Source organism: Choloepus didactylus, chromosome 1, assembly GCF_015220235.1.
Source record: "Choloepus didactylus isolate mChoDid1 chromosome 1, mChoDid1.pri, whole genome shotgun sequence".
In the NCBI taxonomy this organism is placed as follows: domain Eukaryota; kingdom Metazoa; phylum Chordata; class Mammalia; order Pilosa; family Megalonychidae; genus Choloepus; species Choloepus didactylus.
The window spans coordinates 239,017,287-239,038,876 of record NC_051307.1 but is presented as its reverse complement, the minus strand read 5'-3'; the positions used below and the strand labels follow the sequence as shown (position 1 = coordinate 239,038,876).

General features: G+C 44.8%; 1 protein-coding gene across 8 annotated transcripts in view; it reads left to right on the top strand.

Moving 5' to 3' along the window:
* The window catches only part of SRGAP3 (SLIT-ROBO Rho GTPase activating protein 3), a 355,578-nt gene that overhangs the window by 259,770 nt on the left and 74,218 nt on the right, over positions 1-21,590 (top strand). For all 8 annotated transcript variants that reach the window (XR_005211341.1, XM_037800919.1, XM_037800931.1 and 5 more), the window contains 2 exons: positions 6,181-6,243; positions 20,410-20,595. Coding sequence is in view for 7 of the 8 variants with exons in the window: in XM_037800919.1 (XP_037656847.1) it covers positions 6,181-6,243; positions 20,410-20,595 (249 nt within the window). In the remaining variant the exon portion in view is untranslated. The remainder of the gene's footprint in view (positions 1-6,180; positions 6,244-20,409; positions 20,596-21,590) is intronic.

Sequence of the window (21,590 nt, the reverse complement as noted above, 5' to 3'; positions counted from 1 at the left end):
AATAAAAATACAGTCGCTTTGGGAGATGGCCAGGGCTCCTATATGTTATATATTTAAATAGGGATCGTCTGTGGCTCTCAAGCTTTGTCATTTGATGAGAAAACAAATAAGGATGTGGAAAAGCAATGGATTATATCAGTCAGGATTTAGAACTGATAGAGACAAAGGTGTTTTTGTTTTTGGCCATTGTTTTAGTTTGGTGGTGGTTTTGTTTTATTTTTGTTTGCTCTTGCTTGTTTTGAATCCCTGAATGAGAAAGGCCATGGAATAGCCCAAAGTTTAACCCCACATGAGACTATCTATCTATTCAAGCAGAGAGCGGGAAACGAGGAGACTTGCCAGAGCAGTGTTGATGGGAAAGGAGAAGAGAGGTCTGGCGGCACCACATGCATAATTGAGAGACTCCACCTTATTCCTTGCCTCAGCATTTTCTAAGGGGTTGTTCAGAATGGTCTCCTTTAGAGAAATGGGGGTGGGGGGGTGTCTTGTCATTAAAACCCATCATTTTAAGAGAACATTATTTTTAGGCATAGAGGTTGACTTTAGCCCTGGCAATGACCCACCACTGAGTTGGTTTGAGGGAGATGGAGACATACTCTTTATAAATAGAACTTTAAAAATTTAGCACATATAGTCCTAGGATCTACAGAAATGTTTTTGAGGGGTTTCCCCCAATAACATGCTTAATGCTGCATTGAAAATAAAATCAAGTCACCCCAGCAAGATTTTTATGGCAAAGAAATGGATTTCACTCAGGAACTCTGTACAAAGAAAAATTTTGTCAGTAATCCTGTCTTGTCATGAATATGTGGTTTCTTTTGTGCAAAGAAATATGAGTCAGGGGTGGCCACCTTATACCCTTCTCTAGTTTTGTACAGCTCCTCCAGATCAGTTAGCTCATCCACAGTTATCTGTGGAGCTCCTGCAACGTTTGGTGATCAGCACTGTGGAGACACCAGAGGAAGCCAGAGTCCCCACCTTAAGGGGTTGCTCTAATTGTCTGGAAATTAGTTCTTTTGAAGAAACTGTTTGAAAACTGGTGCTGGATGGTGGGTTTTCAGAAGGCTGTTTCACTTAGTGTCATTTTGATATCTTCATACTTACATAAGCACAGATTATGTTAGTATTCTTTCACATATAAGCAAAAATGGAAGTTTATTGGGTCTGTAATTGAATAGTCCAGAAGTAAATCTCATTCAGATATCACAAGATTCAGTGACTCAGACATTGCTCTCTCTTGGGGCTGGGCAAGATGGCTATAGCCCAAGACTCCTGAAGTCCTAGGTTAGCAACCCCAGAAGAGAGATGGTCTCTGGGAGTGTGTGTATTAGAAGGCTCCCAGGGAAGATTCTTATTGGCTCAGTGTAGGTCACATTTCTGTCTCTAATCCAGTCCAGAAATGTGCTAGAGCCCTGTGCTCAGATCCAGGTCCCATGCCTGTTGGGCCATCTTGTGTGGTCAGGCAAACAGGGATCAGCCTCACCTAACTCATCTTCTGTTATCAGAAGAAGGAGGAAGGGAGAAACAATAGATGGCCATTATGGCTGATTAATTCATAGCAGGGCAGGGTGGGCCAAGAAGGACAAGGCCAAAGAGTGCTGGCCTGCCAGCAAGTACATGCAAATGCCAGGGAGACAAATTCCTATGCAGAAGAAGAGACAGTGCATCTGACAGGTAGGCAGTATCTAGAGGGCATGCCCTCCTTTGTACCCTCCTTGTGCCCTGGATCTGTCTCCCTTACAGCATTGGAATGGCTTCTTTTGATCTGTCGGTGTCTCCCATGAGAGTCTGAGGAAGCATGCCACAGTAAGTCATTACGAGTGCCAGAGCTTTGGGTCAGACACATCAGAAGCTGGATCCTGGCTCTGCCATAGTTTTGCTGTGTGACCTTGGGCAAATCAGTCAACCCTTCTGAGCCTCAACAGTCAAGTGGGAATATGATAGTACCTACCTTATAGGTTTAAATTAGATAATGTATGGAAGTGACTTTGGACAATATTCAACAAATGGAAAGTACTCCAAAAGTGCTAGTTGCAGTATACTAATATAATATATATATATTATAACTATTACTTGAGAGTAGGGAACATGTCTTATTCAGCTTCATCTCTTCAGTGCCTAGATGAAGCTGGTATCTGGGAGGTATTCAATAAACACTTGTGTAAATTGAGCCAAAGCTGAGGGTACTAGAGGAAATAGTACAGGAAGGAGGGTCGGAGAAAGTGCCCTGGGTGCAGGTGGCACTGTGAACCATCCCCCCCCCCCCCCATTCAGGCAATGGTGTCGGTTGGCATCCTCTGGAGAGCCACAGGTTCTGTTTCAGGAGCAAGACTTGGGTTCAGTGGCTCTTGAACATTGGGATGTGAGAAGGGTGCTTGTTAAAATGAGACTCTCAGATATTCTGATTCAGCAGGTCTGGGATTACCATCCTTAACGAGTGCCAGGGGATTCGGGTGGTCACACTGTCTCCCTGAGAGACCGCACTCAATTGCCACCATGGGCCAGCTGGGCGAAGTGGATGAGGAAGGGGGATACAGGGCACAATGGCCAACTGGGGGAAACCAGCCCAAGCCAAAGGAGCAGCCATGCTCGAAACCAGGGCTCAGAATTGCTGCTGGATCTTCTAGCTGTCCAAGAGGAGCTGAAAATCAGGACTTCTCAGGGAAATTTCCTGAATTTTAAATGCTGGGGAAGTATTAGATTTTCTGAAAACACTGAATGACCAAATAAAGCATGTCTGTAGGCCAGCGAAATTGCTACTTTGAGGCCCATGGTCTAAGGCAGTGGTTCTCACCACAGGCAGTCTTGTACCCAGGGAATATTGGCAGTGTCGGGAGATAATTTTGGTTGTCTCCACTTGGGACTGGGGGTGGGGTGGGAAATGCTACTGGCATCTAACAGGTAGAGGCCAGGGATGCTGCTAAACATCCTACAGCTCCCCACAACGAAGAATTAGCCAGCTCCAAATATCACTAGTGCTGAGGTTGAGGGGCCCTGCTCCAAGGCGAGTTTAATTGGTCAGTAGGCAGAAGAGAGAGGCAGAGGACAGGAACCAGGGTCAGCTGCTGTCAGGGTGGCCAGCTCTTGGGGCTGCTTAGCCTGATTTTACAGGCTTCTTTGGGTCAGAGAGCCAGGACTCTGTCCTTTCAACCCCGAGGAACCACAGCTACTGTGGCTGAACATTCCCTGGCCTAATTTCATCATTTTCCACGGTCCACACACTTCCCCAGGCATGAAGGAAGCAGCCTGCCACCCCCTAACTCTGCAGGCATGAAAGTAATGCGAGAAATTTCAAGAGTGCATGCTAATGCATTGCCACGTGGGTCCCCAAGGGCTGGGTCTGAATGTGTCTGCTAGAGATTATCAGGATTTTGGCCTCCTTATTCTTGGTGGAATGTTTGCTTTGGTTTCCTCATTCAGTAGTTCCTGAAACTGCAGTTGAGAATATTTCCCTTTCCAATAATCCTATCATAAAAAACAGTGTCTGTGAGTCCAATGCAATTCAGTTAAGTGTTTGCTGAGACCTACTCTGTGGCTAGCCCCCTGCTTGGGTCCAAGGTTGTACAGGATGGAGCCAGGAGAGCAGCCAGTGGAGATGGTGATTTGGCAGCTGTTCACAGAGAAGTGGGAGCTGAAGTCAGGAGCACATGGGGGAGCCAGCTGGGGCAGGGGCTGAGAAAGCAAGGCTGGCAGGAGTTCTAAAAGCAGCACCCTTCCCAGCAGAGCTGCTTCTAGGAATTTATCCGGCAGGTGTCCCTGCCCATATTCCCAGTGACAGGGTACAAGGATGTTCACCATATCATTGCTTGAAATAATAAGAGACTGGAGAAACCTAAATATCCTATCACTAAGGAGCCGTTTAAATTATTATGATACATCTGGTATATGGAATCCCACGCAGCTGTGGAAAAAAAGTGTCAAAATAGCTGTATGGGCTATAGAGACTTCACTTAGATATATTGTTAGATGGAAAAAGCAAGATGTAAAGGTGTGTATGATATTCTCCCATTTGTGTTACAAAAGAATGTACAGTATCCAACATGTAAGCCTATTTACGCATAGACTACTTCTGGAAGGTATCAGAAGAAGCTTTGGATAGCAGTTGCCTCTGGATAGAATTCTGGGAGCCTGGAGAAACTTCCTCTTTACTTTTTACCTTGCTGCCTGTTGGAATTCCTTTAACCATATGAATTTGTTACTTATCAAAAAAGTTAGGTTATAAAAATAAATGCCTAAGAAAAAGCATTTTGGGCATCCACGATGGTGGTGAAACTGAGAACTGAGGGGAGTTCCACTGGAAAGTGTTGGATCCTCTGGAGTCAGCAATAGTGGGGCATATGTTAGATTACAGGGGGAAGGAGTCACAAGAAGAACTGAGGCACAGACTGCCTATTTCAGAGAATCACAGAGAATAGAAGGAGATGGGGATAGCTGGTTGGGTTAATGAACCACCCGCTACAGATGCTTGGGAGTCTCCTAAAGTTCCCCAGGGAGCTCAGCACAGAAAGTTCTGCACAAGCTTTGCTGCGGTTTTGTGTTGGGTCCCCTTTTCTGAGCTACCAGAGTTGGAGAGGGGTCTAAACCGATCTCTGGAATGGCCATGGAGTTTTTGGCTGCCTCTTGAAAGATCTTGGGTACAGCCAAGGGCTACCTTCAGAGGGGTGATTCTTGGCAGTCCAGGCTCAGAAGCTGAGAGAAGGGCTGTGGGACAAGAAGCAAGCACCTGCGAAGGGTCATGTCTGGATGTGCTTAAGTTGCCAGTTAGGGGGCTCCTGACCTGCACTGTGGTGGGAGGAAGGCTGGTGTCTGCCCATCAGCAGCTGATCAAGCTCAGGGGTCACGGAAGCTGAAAGCAAGGACAGGATGACTCAGCTTCTCATGGAGCAGAGTTCAGCACTCACATTTTCAATGCAGAATTTAATGTGATAGTCCAGGCAAATAGGGAAAATATTTACCAAAATAACAGCAGTAACAACAACAACAACAGCGAAGAATCCTAGATTCTTTAGGCTGGGTGGAACCCTGGAGATCATTTGTTCATTATTCTCTGAATCTTGTCCCTCATTATACTAGTTGAAAATCCTCCTATGGAAAAAGGATTGGGGTCAACCCAAACTACACACTAGAGCCCCCTCTGGAAAGTCTCCAGGCACATGAGGATATTAAAGCCTCTAAAAAGTCTTGCAGTAAAGAAAACCTTTCTTACTTTGTTTAATCTGCTTTCCCCAAATGTAGCTGGCCACAGAAGCCCCGCCTCTTTTTTAGTGTCTATTGGGGACCTCCAGACCATGCTTTGGGAAGTACTGTTTTAGTTTTAGCTTTTATTTTATTAATGGGGTAACAGAAGCTCAAAGTGGGGAGTGACTCTTCCAAGGCCACACAGGCAGCTGGTGCACAGTGGCCTAAGGCTTTCTGCCAACCTCTCCTGCTCCTGTTTAACTCATTAGAACAGAAACATTGTCTGTGTGGACCTGTCATCATGCAAAGATCCAGGTGGTGATGGAATGAGGTTAGGCAGGCAAGGGAACCAACAGGGAAGGACTGAACTGAAATCTGGGGTCAAACCGAGGATCAAGGCATTTGTGGTAACTAGGAAATCATTGTCCAAATGGGTGCCAACAGCTGGTTCACAGTCAAGGAAGATGAACTGTCAGGCAACAGGAGGCCACTGACTTGCTGCTAGAGGAAGGAGCTTTCTGGGATGACTTGAGAATTACCATTTACTTTCATGATGAATTGAAGTGCTTGATCATTCTTTCCTAAGCCATATCCCACTTTCAGGGGGACATTAATGAATAATAAGTAATGAGTGTTGAGCAAGGAACACATACTGTGGTGAATTCGGTTTAGAAAACACAGGATTAAAGAAGGATGAACAGGCTTATTGGCTGTAGGGTTTTCTCAGAATGTTTAATATGCTAAATGTCTCTGAATCACCAAAGTAGGGAGCTGATGTATAGTGCTCCCAAAATGATATGGTCAGAGAATTCCTTTTGCAAGGAGCCTCTCTCTGTGGATTTGTTTCAAGTTGAGGAATTCAGATCTAGATTAGTGAGGTTTATTGTGATTCCTGCCCCCTTCCCACTCCACCCCAAACATTCTTGACCTGTGTTGAAAAGAAATTGGCCAATGCAACCAGCAACTTTCTCACCCTCTGACATTTGTTCTTCCATATTCCAGAGCAAGGAGATTGGCCTGCAGATGCACGAGGAGCTCCTGAAGGTCACCAATGAGCTCTACACAGTAAGTTCTGCTGTCATTTTAGATTGGGTCCCCTTTCTTCAGTACCCAGAGCTGGAGAGAGGCTAAGCAGAAGTCTGTAAGGACTCTGGGGCTTTGTACCATGTCTTGTTAGCAGACTGACAGCAGGCCATCATGGCAGCATATAATGACTTTAGAGCCCCAGATTCTAATTCTGTGTATCTGGGGTGGGCCCTGGGCATCTTCAATTGCTAAAAGTTCACTAGAGATTAAAATGATCTGCCAGTTATGGGAATGCATTATCTACTAAAGCAAAAGACACAACATTGAGGCTGGGGAGTGATGGATTGAAAGCTCCTGAGGGTAGCTGTGTCGATTTTTTAGTCAGGTAGGACAGGCTGGAGTCTAGGCCCTGCTCCTGCCTGACTTTGGGACCTGGGGCAGGGGTGTAACTTATCTGAGTCTCAGTGTCATCATCTGTCAAATGGAGGTGACCCCATCTCACTGGGCTTTTCTGAGGATCCCATGAGCTGATGGGGATGAACATGCCTTGTCATCTCTGGGGAATAATTTCAGTACATGACAATTTGGCCTAGAACTGACCTAACCACCTTCCTGGAGTTAAGAGCTAACCAGACTTGAGGTGGCTGTTAGAATTGAAGAAGGTGAGTGCATGGGGGAATACAAACACCATAGGCTTTGGTGCAGGGATTTACAGACTGTGCTTCGAGGAACCTTTGGCTTCCTTGGAGAGCAGCATGGGATAGGCCCAGCAAGTAGAGCTCTAGGCCCCTTACATCTGAGACAGAGTAGAGTAAAAACTCTATGTTTTAAATATGTAGGTGTTACTTATAAAATTTCTCATTAAAAGGGGTGGGAGGGTTAGTTTCTGCTGCTAAAAATCTATTTGAAAATCCCAGTTATGAGGGCAAAGAACAGCAGGCTGGGAGAAGACGCCTCTCTTTGGTTTCATTCTCTTCTATCTATGTCCTGGATGGCCAGCAGGTGGTAGACTCATTGAAGGCTGAGAGCCTTTGCCCGAGAGCCTGAGTCTTCAGTTCAGAAGGCCTGCCTCAGACTCCAAACAGCCATGGGACTTTGGATATTGACTTTTCTGGGGTCCAGTTCCCCAACAAGTCAAATGGGGTTGAGAGATCCTAGGGGACAATCTATAATAGTTGGAACTCTACATTCTATGATTCCAAGTAAGGAGCAAAACTTGAGCCCTGGACAATTTTTAGTTGGGCCATTGCTTAGAACAAGAAGCATTGTTTTTCTAAATAAAAAAATTATTATTTCTGGAAAAAAACATACTGCTTGGAGGAAGCTGGGCATTGGGAGGGAGAATAGCCTAGTGGTTTAAAGTACAGATGCTAAAACCAGACACTGAGATTCCAGTTGTTAAATGGAAATAAAAATATCTACTGATTATATACCCTAGTGAGAATTAGAGAGGTCATATATGTAAAGCTAAGAACAAAGAAGCCAAAAATGCGTGGTAGACCAGAAGTTTGTAACATTACTATTGTCATTATTATGATTTACGCCTCCTTGGAGAATGTGAAACTAGGCTGTTGTGTACAATTAGGGTGGGGGAGGGGTGGGCGAGCAATGTGCAAGGCTGATAACTAAATGGGATTTTCCTACTTAGCATTCAGCAGAGGATTTGGCTAGGCCCAGTGTTCCCCGTCTAGGTCCCTTTTGTTCTCCTCAGGCACCTTTTTGAATTCATCACTTTCTTCCACAATGTTCAAGCACGTTATTTCCACATCCCAGGACCTCTCTAGGTCTCTAGTTGCCCCTGCATATGCCTCAGGCCTTTCTTGTGGGGTCCATCTAGCTCCTGTCCTTGATGCTCTCTACTCACACCAAATACCTTCCTCCTCTGCTGCTTTACTCCGGCAGTTCCCCTGCCTGAGATTGCCCTCTGTCCTCTGTCTGTGTTGCACTCATCTTTCAGACCAGATCCAATTCTACCACCTTTAGAAAGTCACCTCTGGCCTTTGAATTCCTGTGGCAGTTTTACAAAAATCCCTTGGGCTATTAATTATCTTCATTGTCTAGATCCCATCTGCCCAGTTGTACTGTATAAACTCCCTGGGAGTCAGGTTCTCGGCCGTGGAGCATGGACTTAATTAAGTTTCAAAAACTCAGTTGTGTGGTCTTGGGCAAGCCACTTCACCTCTCAGTTTCCCAGTCTCAGCATCTGTGAAAAGTGAGGATGGCAGTAGAACTTCTGTCTGGTTTGTAGACTAGGAGGGGCTAGGCAGGTGTCAGAGACCCACGGGATGATGGTGTCTTTTCCTGTTCCCTGAAGTGCTGGTGCCTTGCTCACTGCCATGAATCCAACAGGAGCCACATTCGCATCTGCCCCACTGACCATGGGGCAGGGTGGCTGCACAGAAATACCACTGGGCTCCAACACTGGGCCAGGAGGGCTGGCTCAGCCCATGCCAAGATGGAAGCTGCCTCAGCATGCTCCCAGCAGCCTGGAGAAGGGGTATTAGCAGCTGCTGCAGGAGGAAGGGCCCAGCTCTCTCTTTTTGCCACCTCTGGAGGAGTGGGACCCTCCAGGGTGCCCCACACAACCCCCTTCCAGGTCATTTGACGACTGCACACTAAGTCTTCATAGTTACCCAGAAATCCAGTTAAATTCCGTTATTACGGATATCCACTGTGGGCCCAGCTCTGCTCTAGGCAAGGTGGAGAATTGGGAACATTTCAAGAGTCAGCCTCTGCCAAAGTGTCTTGTACATCCCAGTGTTCCCAGGGTGACTGTTGAAGCATAGGAGAGAGGGAGGGATGATGAATAAATGAAACTGGTTTCGCCTGCAAGGAGCTTATAATCTGGGCAGGGAGACAAGACTAAAGTATGTGAACGGTTTATACAACAGCAGAAGACAGAGCATAATAAATGCTACATGTGTGAACTTGGAGGGGAGGGCACCTAGACTGTGAGTTTTGTCGGGGCAGAGCCTGGCACATGGCAGGTGATCGGTAGGTGTTTACTGAGTGAATAAATGAAAGGGGGAGTGTGTGCAGGTGTGAGAGATTGATTTTGGGGGGTGAGTGGTGGTAGTGGAGGAAGGGAAAGCATGGGGGTTTAGAAAAGTGATGGGAACCAGGTGGGTTGCTGTGATCAAGAGTGAGTTTTGAGCTTGCTGCCTTTGGATGGGTAGGAATTAAAGAAGCAGAGGGAAAGAGGGAAAGAAAAAGGGAATTCCCAGCAGGGGAGGCAACGTAGGATCACAGCACAGCAAATTGATCCCAGACACACCTGGGTTTGAATTCCTGCTGCATCACTTACTAGCTTGGCCATCTTAATTAACCTCTTTGGATCTCATTTTGTTTATTGTCAAACAAGTGTAATAATAACAGCTGTGGCCATTTATTGAGTGCTTAGGATGTATCTCACACTGTAGTGGGTACATTTATATGTATTATGTAACTAAAGCTCACACAACCTCATTTTACAGATGAAGAAACTGAAGCATGGAGTAGTAAAAGGCTTGCTTAAGGCCATTTTTCTTTAGTTATCAATTGCTGCCTAACAAACCACCTCAAAACCAACAATGATTTTATTTGCTCACAATTCTGTGGGCCTGCAATTTGGGTAGGGTTAAACTGGACTACTTACTTCTGGCCAAGCACCTGGGGTAGGATGGTCTAAGATGACCTCACTCACATGCCTAATGGTTGGCATCTTGGTTCTCGAAAGTGTGACCACCCCAGCAGGCTGTTACATCCTGGTCTTAGGGTTTTAATTACAACTAAAAGTGGGCAAACCCAATGTACAATCAATTTTCAAGCCTCCACTTGTGTTACATTTGCTAATATCCCATTGGCCCAGGCAAGTGACATAGCCAAGCCCAGAGTCATAGGGTGGAAAAGTAAATTTTACCTTTTGATGGGAGGAGCAGAAAGTCACAGTAAAAAGAGGTCTGCCTATGGAGATGGAAGGAATTATTGAGGCCATCTTTGCAAACAGACTTCCACAGCCACCCAGCTGCTCAGGGGACTTTGGAGTTCAAATCCTATGATTCATTACTGGGTATATCTTTTGAGCACTTTCTAGTTACCGTGACTGGTGACATAAGTCTTTACACTCCTTCCCCCACCACTTCCTCCTGCTCTTGGAACTCCAGGGTAATGACCACAGTAACTGAGGAAAATTGAAGAGCAAATAATGTAGACTTTCTTTGCTATTTAATTTTTTATAAAGGAGGAGGTGGTGGTCATTTTCCGGGTTACTAATAATGGCTCCTGGGTGTAATGGTGATGGAGAGAAATGTTAAAAGCCATCCATCACCCACTTTAGGGAAAAGGCTTGTCTCCTTCCGCAGCCAAGAAGGATGCAGAGGCACTGCTGGGATGGACATTTTGTTAGTTTATTCATTCACTAATTAATTCAATAAGCCTTCCCTCTGCCCTATCCCTACCCCCTCAAGGCACCCTCCTCTCTAAAGTGCACAAGCCCATGTGCTTGTGCTCTTTCTGTCTCTGTCTCTGTCTCTGTCTCTCTCTCTCTCTCACACACACACACACACACACACACACACACACACATGCCATCTCACTTCTTTTTCCTTGAACTACCATCGGCCGGACGTATTTAGCCCTTGATCATGTATTGGCCTGGGATGGAAAGAGGGCAGAAGCCGTGTTCTAATCCTTCTAGAAGAGGCAAAAACAAAACAAAAGAAATAAATAACAACAAAAAAGCCATTCTGTTTTTATTGTTCAGCTAAAAATATATTCAGATTTTCAATACATTTCTAGATCATGAAATGCATCTGTTGTGCCATAAACTGACAGATGCCTTAGCATCTACAGCCTTTCCTCCATGCTCGTTAACTCTGCTGCCTTCCAAGCCCTGGGCTGCAGGAGGGCCCCTGCAACTTTGTTCAGGGCCACGTGGAATGGGTCTTAGGACGGGCTACACCCAGAAGCAGCTGGTTGCAGGTAGACACTAATTGGACTAATGAATGGGCTCTGCCTTTGACTTGATAAAGCCTTGAGTTGACTGTGCACTGGACTCAGGGTATGAAATCAACTCTGAACCCCAGGCAAATTTCTCCAAAGTTGGTTCTCTCCTGATGACCACCCTCAGGGATGGGAGTGGTGTTCTGGTCCCAGTTCCATCCTTGGCTCACTGTGTCTTCCTAGAATGGTGTCTCCAAGCCTGCATTCATTTGTGACCCCTGACATTGGGCCCTCTGTCATTTGCTGAATATTTTTATTTAAATTGACTTTCTTTCTCTCTCTCTCTCTCTCTGACTCTCCCAGTACTAATTAATTGATGGAAAATCAGCTTTGTGTGCTGCGAAGAGGACAGGTTTTGGAGTCAGGCAGGCCTAGGTTCAAGGCCCGGCCACCTGGTATGACCTTGGGCAGGTCATGAAACCCTTTGTGCCTCAGTCCCTCCCTAGAATATGGGGATGCTACCAACCCACCTCTCTGGCTTGTTCCAAGGAGAGTGGGTGTGGGTGTGTGGGGTGGGTGTAGCACAGTGCCTAGCAAAACATTAGTGCTAAGTAATTATTTGTTTCATGAAAGAATGAAGCATAAATATTTTTCCTATAGAGTTCTGAATCTTTCCTCTTTCTTCCATCTCCCATTGTCACTGTGCCAGCCTGAGCCCTGAGAATACTTTGCCTAAATAAGTGTAACTACCTCCTCATTGGTTTCCCATTCACCAGCCTTGCTCTATATTATGCATTCTCCATACTTGAGCCAGAGGTTCTTTCCTTTTTAAATTTTGTTTAGTTTTTAAATGTAAAAATAGATATTACAGTGTTAATGTCTCACTCCTCGATGGAGGACCTATAGTGCCAAGTAACACCACCCAGGTTACCGTCTTGAGGCCAGAAAGGTATGTTGGATTGATGAGACTGTCATCACCCATTTCCTGGGATCAGTCTTAGCATCACTAATGGTAGACCACTTCTGGTGTGATGCAAGTATGTAACCCAACCTGGTATGTATTCTGCTACTTCCTGCCCCCCAGAAGGAGAATTAGCTATGACTTGCAGCTTATGGGAAACCCTGGGGATAGAGGAACAAACTAAAGGATGCTAGGAGGAAGCAATCAGACAAATCTAGGAGGTGAGGCATTCTGCAGGGCAACTGGCCAGGTTTCTTCAGCAAGTCAGTATGATTTTTTTTGAAGTCAAAACTATGCCAGATTAAAGAGAGAATTAAGGGGCATAATAACCGAGTACAGTGTGTGTGGTCCTGTATTCCTTATTGGTTTGGACAAATAGCTGTAAAGGACATTTGAGGGTCAACTGGAAAATTTGAATATGGACAGGGTATTAGATGAGATGAAAATTTACTGAGATAGAGAGGTTAAGATTGCTAACTTATAAAAAAAGAAGGTTGCAAAGTCATGTATATAGGATGATCATGGTTTGTTTAAAAATGTTTGTATATTTATGAAAAAAACATTTGAAAGGGTATGCACTGAGATATTAACAGTGGTGATCTCTGAGAATATGTTTTGTCGTTTTTGTGTATTTTATACAATGCATGCATATTGCCTCTGTAATAATAAATTATTACAAATTTTAAAAGTACATAATGCATGCACTTGGCAAAGAAAAGTAATTAAACAGCATACCAAGGTACACAGTGAAATGTATGTCATTGTTGCCTGACTCTTCTTCCCTCGGTTACTAGTTCTAGTGTCCGGGTGTCTCCTACCAGAGAGATTTTATTCGTAAATAAGCATACGTGTAGGGAGGTATCCCACACGCCCTTGTTTTACAGAAGTGGTAGCAACTATACATACTGTTCTGCGTCTGGCTTTTGTTGTTATATTTTGGAGATTGTTTCATATCCCTAAAGATTATAGTCTCCACTCTTAAATGGTACTCATCATGTGCCAGGCACTGGTCTAAATGCTTTATGTGTATTAACCCATTTAATCCTTGTTATAACCCTCTGAGATGGGTGTTATTATGAACATCTCCAGTATTGGAAGAAGGGCTCTAAGGCAAAGAGAGGCCAGGTAACCAGCCCAAGGTCACCCAGCGGGGAAGTGGGAGAGCCTGCTCCGGAGTGTGTGCTTAGGCACCACTCTAAGTTGCTTACATGATTAAGTAAAATAGTCATATAAATATATATAAACTGCTTTTATTATGGAAAGAAACAATATTTCACATTGGCAAACGGAAAACGATTTGATTCAAATAGAAAGGATCTATAAATTTAATGAAAATGAAACAATGTTGCTAATTCTAACATATCTGCCAAAGCAGAGAAGCATTGAAGACATGTTAGCACCAAAGGGAGTCTTTCCTCCTGCTATAATCAGAAGGATTCCAAGAGAGTTTAAAAGGGTAGAAACCCCTCACTATGCCAGTTGGTATTATTTAATAACGTATCTGTGTAATACCTAAAATCTTGCTAAAACAACTAGAACAAGTTACCTGGACCCTGGTCATTAATTTCCCCCATCTGTGGAATGAAGGCATAAAGCTAGAGAGACGCTGCGGTTCCTTTGAAACTTGTTTCTTTATGCCTCTCTGCCTAGGAGGGAGGGAAGGGGCACATCTCAGACTCAGGGCAAGGCAGGCTCTGCTGGACCCTCACAGCCTTGCTGGCCAGGGTGTGTGTAGTTTCATCTAGGGATGCAACTGATCCTGAGAAGATTAGGGAGATGAGGCTTCTCTCTAGGCAAACTCCTTGCCTCTTTTAGCTCTCCTGCCAGGGCATCCATTCACTTAGCACATACATATTGATCATCCACTGTGTCCAGAAGGATGAGGCATGGCTTGTGTCTTCAGCAGATACACAGTGTGACAAGTGTCTTAGTGGGGACATAGGATGAAGGAACAGGGGGTGGGGCATGAAGTCTACCTGGGCATCAGGAAAGCAGCAGAGAAGAGATGGCATTTGATTTGGATCTGTAACAACAGTGGAAGTTGCCTGGGCTGAGGGAGTGGTACATCCAACAGCAGGGAAGCAGGAAGCCAGTCTATGGAGTGAGTAGCTTCTTGAGGTCTCCTCTATTCAGTCAGTCAGTATTATTTGTTTATGAGTCATTGTAATAGGTTAGGCCAGTTGGGACCAGGATTGATATGGATAGTAGGGAAGCTAGAAGGGAAGGAAGACTACCTTCTGGGACTCATTCAGTGGCAAGGGACAGGAATTCAGTACAAACTGGCCTATATAAAAATGACAATTTATTAAATCACATGAGAAGGTAGCTCAGGTATAGCTGGATCCAGGGGCTCACGCAACACCTTTGGAAATTAATTTTGCTTTCCATTTGTGTTGGCTTCATGATCAGGCAAACATCTCTCATGTGGTAGGAAAGATGGTCCTCAGCACTGCGAGATTACTTCCTATCAGTTCAGCTCCCCCAGTGGAAAGTGAACACTTCTTCTCACTGTTTGCAGCGAAAGTCCCGGTCTTTAATTGGCTTGGCTGGGATCATGAGCCCCAATCACTGTGGTCATATTAACATAACGCTTACTGATTGGCCAGGCCCGGGTCTTACGCCTAGATTGGATGATGCAGTCATTTTTACATGAACCTCATGGACTCAGAAGAGTAGTGGAGGGGAATTTGGGGGATTTCCTCAAAGAAAATCAGGAAGCTGGTCCAGCTAAAGGAGAACTGGATTCTACTGGGTGGAGAAAAACAACAGATGTCCACTGAGGGGGAGTTGTTGGGGAAGGATAAGGAAGTAGCTATGTTGGCTAGTGCTCAAACGAACAAACGCCTGATGTTCTTCTACCTATAAACTGTTCCTCAACCCTCTTTGACTCCTGCTCTCCCTGGCCTTAATGCTCAGACTGCTCCCTTTGTCTGGAACACTCCACGCCCCCATGCCTTGTTCTCCCAGCTACTGGCTACTCTTCCTTCAAGGTTCAGTTTAGATGTCCTTCCTCCAGGGAGCCTTCCTTTAGCACCCTGCATACATCATAGCACTTCACACACCCTGTGATAATTGCTCATTTGTCTCCCCAGGAGAGTGTGTATTCTGTGAGGACAGAGACATTTTCTTCCACAATATAGTATTTCTAGTACCCATTGTAATACCTGGCCCATGATTAGCTGTTCAATATAATATTTAATGACTGGAGGTGTAACTGGCTCCCACCCCCAATACACTCACAACATTAAAGGCAGTAGAACAGCACCTTCCCCCTGCTGCCCATTCACCCTCCTTCCTACCCCAACTCCCTTTCTCCCTCCCTCCTTCCCTTCTCCCTCCTTCTCTCCTTCTCTCCTTTCTACCCTCCCTCCTTCTGTCCATGTATCCATTCATCCTTCCATCTATCCAGTCAGCCAGCCAGCCATCTATGTAGCCAGGCATCCAGCCTGTCAACCAGCCAAGTCAGCACTTCATTCATTCATGCCAATATATAATAGTACCTGCTGGGTACCATTCTTTAGTATAGGGGATATGATCGTGAACAAGGTCCTGATCCTCATGAACTTTGCATGTTTGCACTTTGGTACAGGCAGTCTATAAACATGCAAAATGGTTAGATAAGGTAGGGATTTAACTTCTATAGAGAACATAGGCTTCACAGAGTATGGGTAGTCAGATTGAAATTTTGGGACTTCTCTTTTCCCTCAAGGATGTCTTTGGCATGCATTGGCCCAAGATTGCACCTATACCCTGATGTAGGAGACAGAGGATTTGATGGGCTTGATGTGCTCAGGGCTGGCCCTTCCCATGGGATAGAGGAAGCCACAGGGACTGCATCACTGAGAAGCTGTTTTCTAACAACTGATCCTTATCCTACCCAGCATGCTCCTTCATTGTTGCTGTCAGCTTCCAGACTTTTATTTGCCCTCTTTTACATTTCAATGAGGGTTGGAAGGTCTGGGCAGATACTACTTTCCTGTTTCCACAATCTGAGGATTTGGAAAGATGCAAAAGGCAGCACAATTACCAGAAAAGACATTGCCTATGGGTCAGAAGACCTGGCCTCTAGTCTCTGCTCTGGCTTGCTGTGTGGCTTTGAACAATATACTTGCTGTTTCTGATCCTCAGTTTCCTTCAGGAAAGGCTTAGTACATCAAGAGGACTTTCTGGCTCTTACATTCTGAGAATTACAATCAGAGTAATTCCAGTTAGGGTCTGGAGGGCTAGAAAGTGAACCTCCCACCTGGCACTAAGGTGGATGAGTGCCTCTGAGGGGCCCTTTGGAGATCTCAAATTGAAGACAGTCTCAGCAACTTCACCTCAGCTGAACTCCTGCATCTACCTCTGCCTCCTTCTCAGCCCCGGCACACTGTTGTCAGGCAGGCACTTTATATTTGCAGTTTACAGAGCACTTTTCCATTCACCCTTCATTTGCTCTTCACCAGGCAGACCCAGAGAGGACAAGCCTTTCCCACCCAGCCAGAAATGGAAAGGTGGAGTCTCAAAACCAGGTCTCCTGAATGCCATGAGGTAGAAGTCCCTTATTTTATGGAACTTATTTTATGGAGGAAGGGGTGCCAAGAAAGCAAAACAACCATGAACCCATTAAGCCCGGGCTCTGTGGTCATTCAGTTTGGGTTTGAACCTTGGCTCTGCCACTTACTACCTTTGCAACCTTGAAAAACTTTTCTGGGCCACCATCTCTACATCTGTAATACAGGCATCATAATGACACTTATCTCATAGGGTTCTTGTGAGAAATGAATGAATTCATCTGTGTGACGTGCTTAGGACAGGGCCTGGTACGTAGTAAACACTCAGTGAATGTTAGCTCCTATCACTGCTGTTAACTGGTATTGTCGTCACACTGCCTCTCATGATTGGGGTTAATTGAAATGTCCGTCAGGGTTAATAAAAAGAGGTTTTCAGACTCTAAAGTAATAGACAAGTTTAACTATTATTACGTATCTTGGACTGGCAATATCGAGCAGACTTGTTTAGGCTATTGCACTAAGGACCTTCTAAACTGAAGCCTATTTTTCAAGTAATTAAATAAAGGAAACAGCTAAAGGATTCTGGGTGTAAATAGTTAGATCCATTTCAAAGAGGCCCCCAGGTAAAATCTTCGGTGGCAGCTGTCTGACATAAGTCACCCTGTGCAAATCGACTTCTCTGCTGTGCTTGGGATCAGGAACCTTCAATTGGATCACAGGGACTTTGGCCCCAGGGCAGTCAGGGCTATGTTCTCATACATGGGATCTTTGGAATGTAGTTCAGAGACTATACTAGGAAGGTTAGCTTGTTGGAGAGCAGAAAGAGTGCTCTTTGATTCAGGAAGACTAGAATGGTAGACAAAGGAAAATGTGGAAGGACAAGAACACCTGGCTGGGATGCTGACCTTGAGTGAGTGGATGGCTGGACGGCTGGCTGGATGCTTGGATAGGAAGATCTACTTGCAAATGGAAATGCTCACTCTTCTTCTGATCTCCCCAACACAGGTGATAGGATTAGTGGTGAGGTAAGTAGGCCTCAGAAACTGAAACAGGAAAAGTGGATTTATCAGGAATCATTTAATCCAGAGAGGAGTGGAGACCAGAAATAAGCAGCACCAGGGAAGAGATGATAGAGCAAGGAAACCAGTGGTATTTGTGATTATGGAGGGAGGGTAAAAAGTCTTGAGACTGGGGGAAAGCGTGGGTCCTGGAACCAGCCTTCAGCAGCCATCCCCAACTCTTAGCTGCATTATGTTCCTAGAAACCATGGCATAAAGATCATTGAAATTAGGTAACTGCTTTGGTTATCTAAAAGCCTGCAGTAATTCCTTTTGGCCACTAGATGTCCAGGATACATCAATACAGCAAACTTTCTGGTCCATTTAGTTTGGAAATAATCTTAGTAGAACCAGCATAAAGAGTGGATAAATTCAGCAAGAAGGGAGTCTGTAGGGCTTTAGGACAACTTCAAATGAGCAAAAATGGTGGGAAGTAGAGAAGAGGTCTTTCCAACAAGACACAGAAAACAAAATTTGATTGCATTTTTAATTATTTATTGTTTTGAAAGCTTGGGAGGTTTTCAGAATGAAGGAGGAAGAAACATTTTTTTTTTCACATTAGCTAATGTTCTACAGAGTTGGTAAGCATTTATCTAAAGTTATGGTCAAGTGAATAGCGTCAAGGTTTCAGCTCAGCTGAAATCAGTGATGATAATGATTATCATCATGATGATGATAGCAGCTAATGCCTAAATGGCTCTTACTATGAGGCAGGTACTTTTCTCAGAACTTTACAGAAATTAACTCATTTAGTCTTACAACAAACCCATGAGGGTAGGTGCCACTACTACCCCCATTTTACAGATGAGGAAGCAGAAGTCAGAGAGGTTACACAATCTGCCCAAGTTCACACAGCTGGAAAGTAGCAGCACCAGGATTCAGCCCAGACATTTGGCCCCAGAGCCCATATTTTTGTGTCTTGTTCTACAATATTGTTCCCATTGACTCTTGGCCAGACGAAAAGAACCTTCCAAGCAGCAGATGAATTCTGTGATTTTATGATAAAAGTCATAGAAGAATTCCTCATTCTAATAAACTCACTCCACAGAATGTCAGATGAGAATGAATAGGGTTGTAGGGCTTGCCAGTACTTCATTCCAAGTTCCTTGACTTATAGGAACTGGTCAGGCAGCAGCACATCCCATCCCCAGTGGGGGCTCTTGCTGGGAGCTTCCACTCTTCAGTTGCTGTAATTATCAAACAAAAGGAGAAGAGCATAAGTTAGTCTCAAGAGCCATGAATTTCAGAAATACCTTGAGGTTCTTAGCAGAGAAAGATGATCATAAACTTGATTTTCAAAGGAAAAGTGTACTCCTAGTTGGGGACCAGGGGTAGGATACTGTTGGTATGGGGCTGCCCAGCCTGCTCTCAGGCTGCCAGAATATTCACATCTGCTGAGAAAATGTTAATGAATTAAGGAAACAGTGTGAGATAGTAGAAAATGTGGTGGATTAAAAGTCAAGAGTTCAGATTTCTAATGTAGCTTAATATACACTTCCATTCCCAGTTATTTACCTAAGAGAAATCAAAATATATGTCTTCACAAAGAATTGTACATAAGCTTTTCTGTTCATAGTAGCCAAAAACTATAAGGAACCCTAATAACCATCAACAGATGAATGGATAAATTGTGGTGTATCCATAATATGGAATACTGCTTAGCAATAAAATGATTTACTGAGACATAGAAATGTGGATGGCTCTAAAAAAAATTATGTTGAGGGAAAGAAGGCAGACCCAAAAGAGTTTATACTGTATGATTCCATTTATATGAAATTCTAGAACACACACAACCAATCTGTAGTCACAGAAAGTGAATCAGAAGTTGCCTGGGGCCGGGAGATGGGAGTTGAGGAATGACTGCAGAGGGGCATGAAGGACCTTTCTGGTGTGATGAAATGTTCTGTATCTTGATCATGGTGGTGGCTGTAAAGTGTAGAGACTACACTGATAGACTGTATGACCTTGGACAAGCCACTTTGCCCCTCTGGGCCTCAGTTTCCCTAGCTGTAAAATTTACTATTTAGATTAGATGATGAATAGGATTCTTCTGGCTCTAAAATTCCGTTGTTATGATAATACTAATTTTTCTTATGGAAGTGGAGTAGTGAAGTGCAATTTGCTTTACAGGAATTCATGTTATAGCCAAGGATGTGTTTATTCTGGGAATCATGGAACACCTATTTGGGTATCTACTTTTGGTGACAGAGCCATTTGCAGGTCAATTTTACTTAAGGGAACAGCTAAGAAAATAATGTGTATGTGAGTAAGAAGGATGTTCTGTGGAAGTCCCATGAGTGCCTGAGGAGGGTCTTTTGCATTGACACTGTGAGGGGAGGGGAGGAGTGTAGCAAGAGTCATGGCTGGAAGGGCTGGAGAGGACAGCTGAGGAAGGGCCAACTTTGCCATATTACCTCTGAGAACCCCCAAATGCTCAGGGTCTATGGTTACTTCTTTTTATTTTCTATTTGCCAGCTTTGTCTGGTACTTAATAAGGATTTAATGACAGGTCAAAATGTTGTTGATGGTGATGATGATGATGATGAAGCCATGTTGGTTATGACCATTATCATTTCCAGTCCTCAGAGAGTTTGTGTAAAAGTAAAAAAAAAAAAAAAAAAAAAAAAGGTGTGTGCTCTCAGAGTGCATTGTGGGAAGAGAGCAGGGACAGATCAGACTGGAGCACAGAACTTTAGGAGGGGCTGGGAGCAGTAGGGCTGGCCCATGCTGGACCCCAACAGACCCCTGATTTCCTGTACTTGTGTGTTCCCAGGTCATGAAAACCTACCACATGTACCACACGGAGAGCATCAGTGCAGAAAGCAAGCTGAAGGAGGCTGAAAAGCAGGAGGAAAAGCAGTTCAACAAATCGGGAGACCTCAGCATAAATCTGCTCCGGCACGAGGACCGGCCCCAGCGCCGCAGCTCTGTGAAGAAGATTGAGAAGATGAAGGAGAAGGCAAGTGGGGGCCCCAGGCATGGACAGGCAGGAAGTGGGGGGTCCTACTCCCAGCTGACAGACAGCCTTGACTTCAAAGTGCTGTCCAATTCCTCTGCACCCCAGGGCTATGGGGGTGGAAAGATGCTGCCAGCATCTGGTCTCTCAGAGGTCAGTGTCACGGGTGGGAGGGCTGGCTGAGCCTCGGCTGGAGCTTGTGAGGCCTGGCCCAGCGCCAGAGTCAACAGGCAGGGGGAGGAGCACAGCCACAAGAGGGCTGAACTGTGACAGGATTCACGTCCAGTGAGCATATTCTCGGGTGGGTAAGGATCACCAGGTGTGGGGGGCTCCTTGGTCAGTGGGAAGGGGGGTGCTTGCTCTAGAGATCAGTTTAGTGGCTGGAGAGCTTGGGACTGAGTGTGTCTCTACAAAGGGGAACAGTATCGGGCTACTAATCAGTGCATGGGAACCTGGTCAAGGGCCATTCAGAAAAGGCCATTTCCAAGCCAAAGATGGGAAATTTAGAGTCATTCTGTTTGGGTGCTGGAAAAATCCTTTGATAGGGCATGGTGAAAGGAGTGCTAATTTTGGACACAGGCTGGGTTTTGAAAATACCTCATCTACAACATCTCTCTGAGTCTCAGTTTTTAAATTTGTGCAATAAATTCACTGGACTAGAACAGGGGTGGCAGATAAGTCTCATGGTTCACGTCAACGCTGATCGGTTGATAGTGGCTGCCCAGAGTGCTGTATTAAGGATTGTGAAGCCCTATCTAGGCTTAGACAAAAACAGTTCTGTTATCAATTGATGATGCCTGTCATGGCTGGTGAATTTACAGGGGCAGAGTACACAAGGTTCCTTTCTTCTTAAAGAGTTATGATTTTCTTGTTGAATTCTCTGCATTCATTCATTCCATGCCATCAGCAAACACTTCCTGAGCTCTTTCTATGTGCCAAACATTGTGCCACATGTTTACTTGGTCCTCTATAAATCTAATTCTACAATTTTATGATTC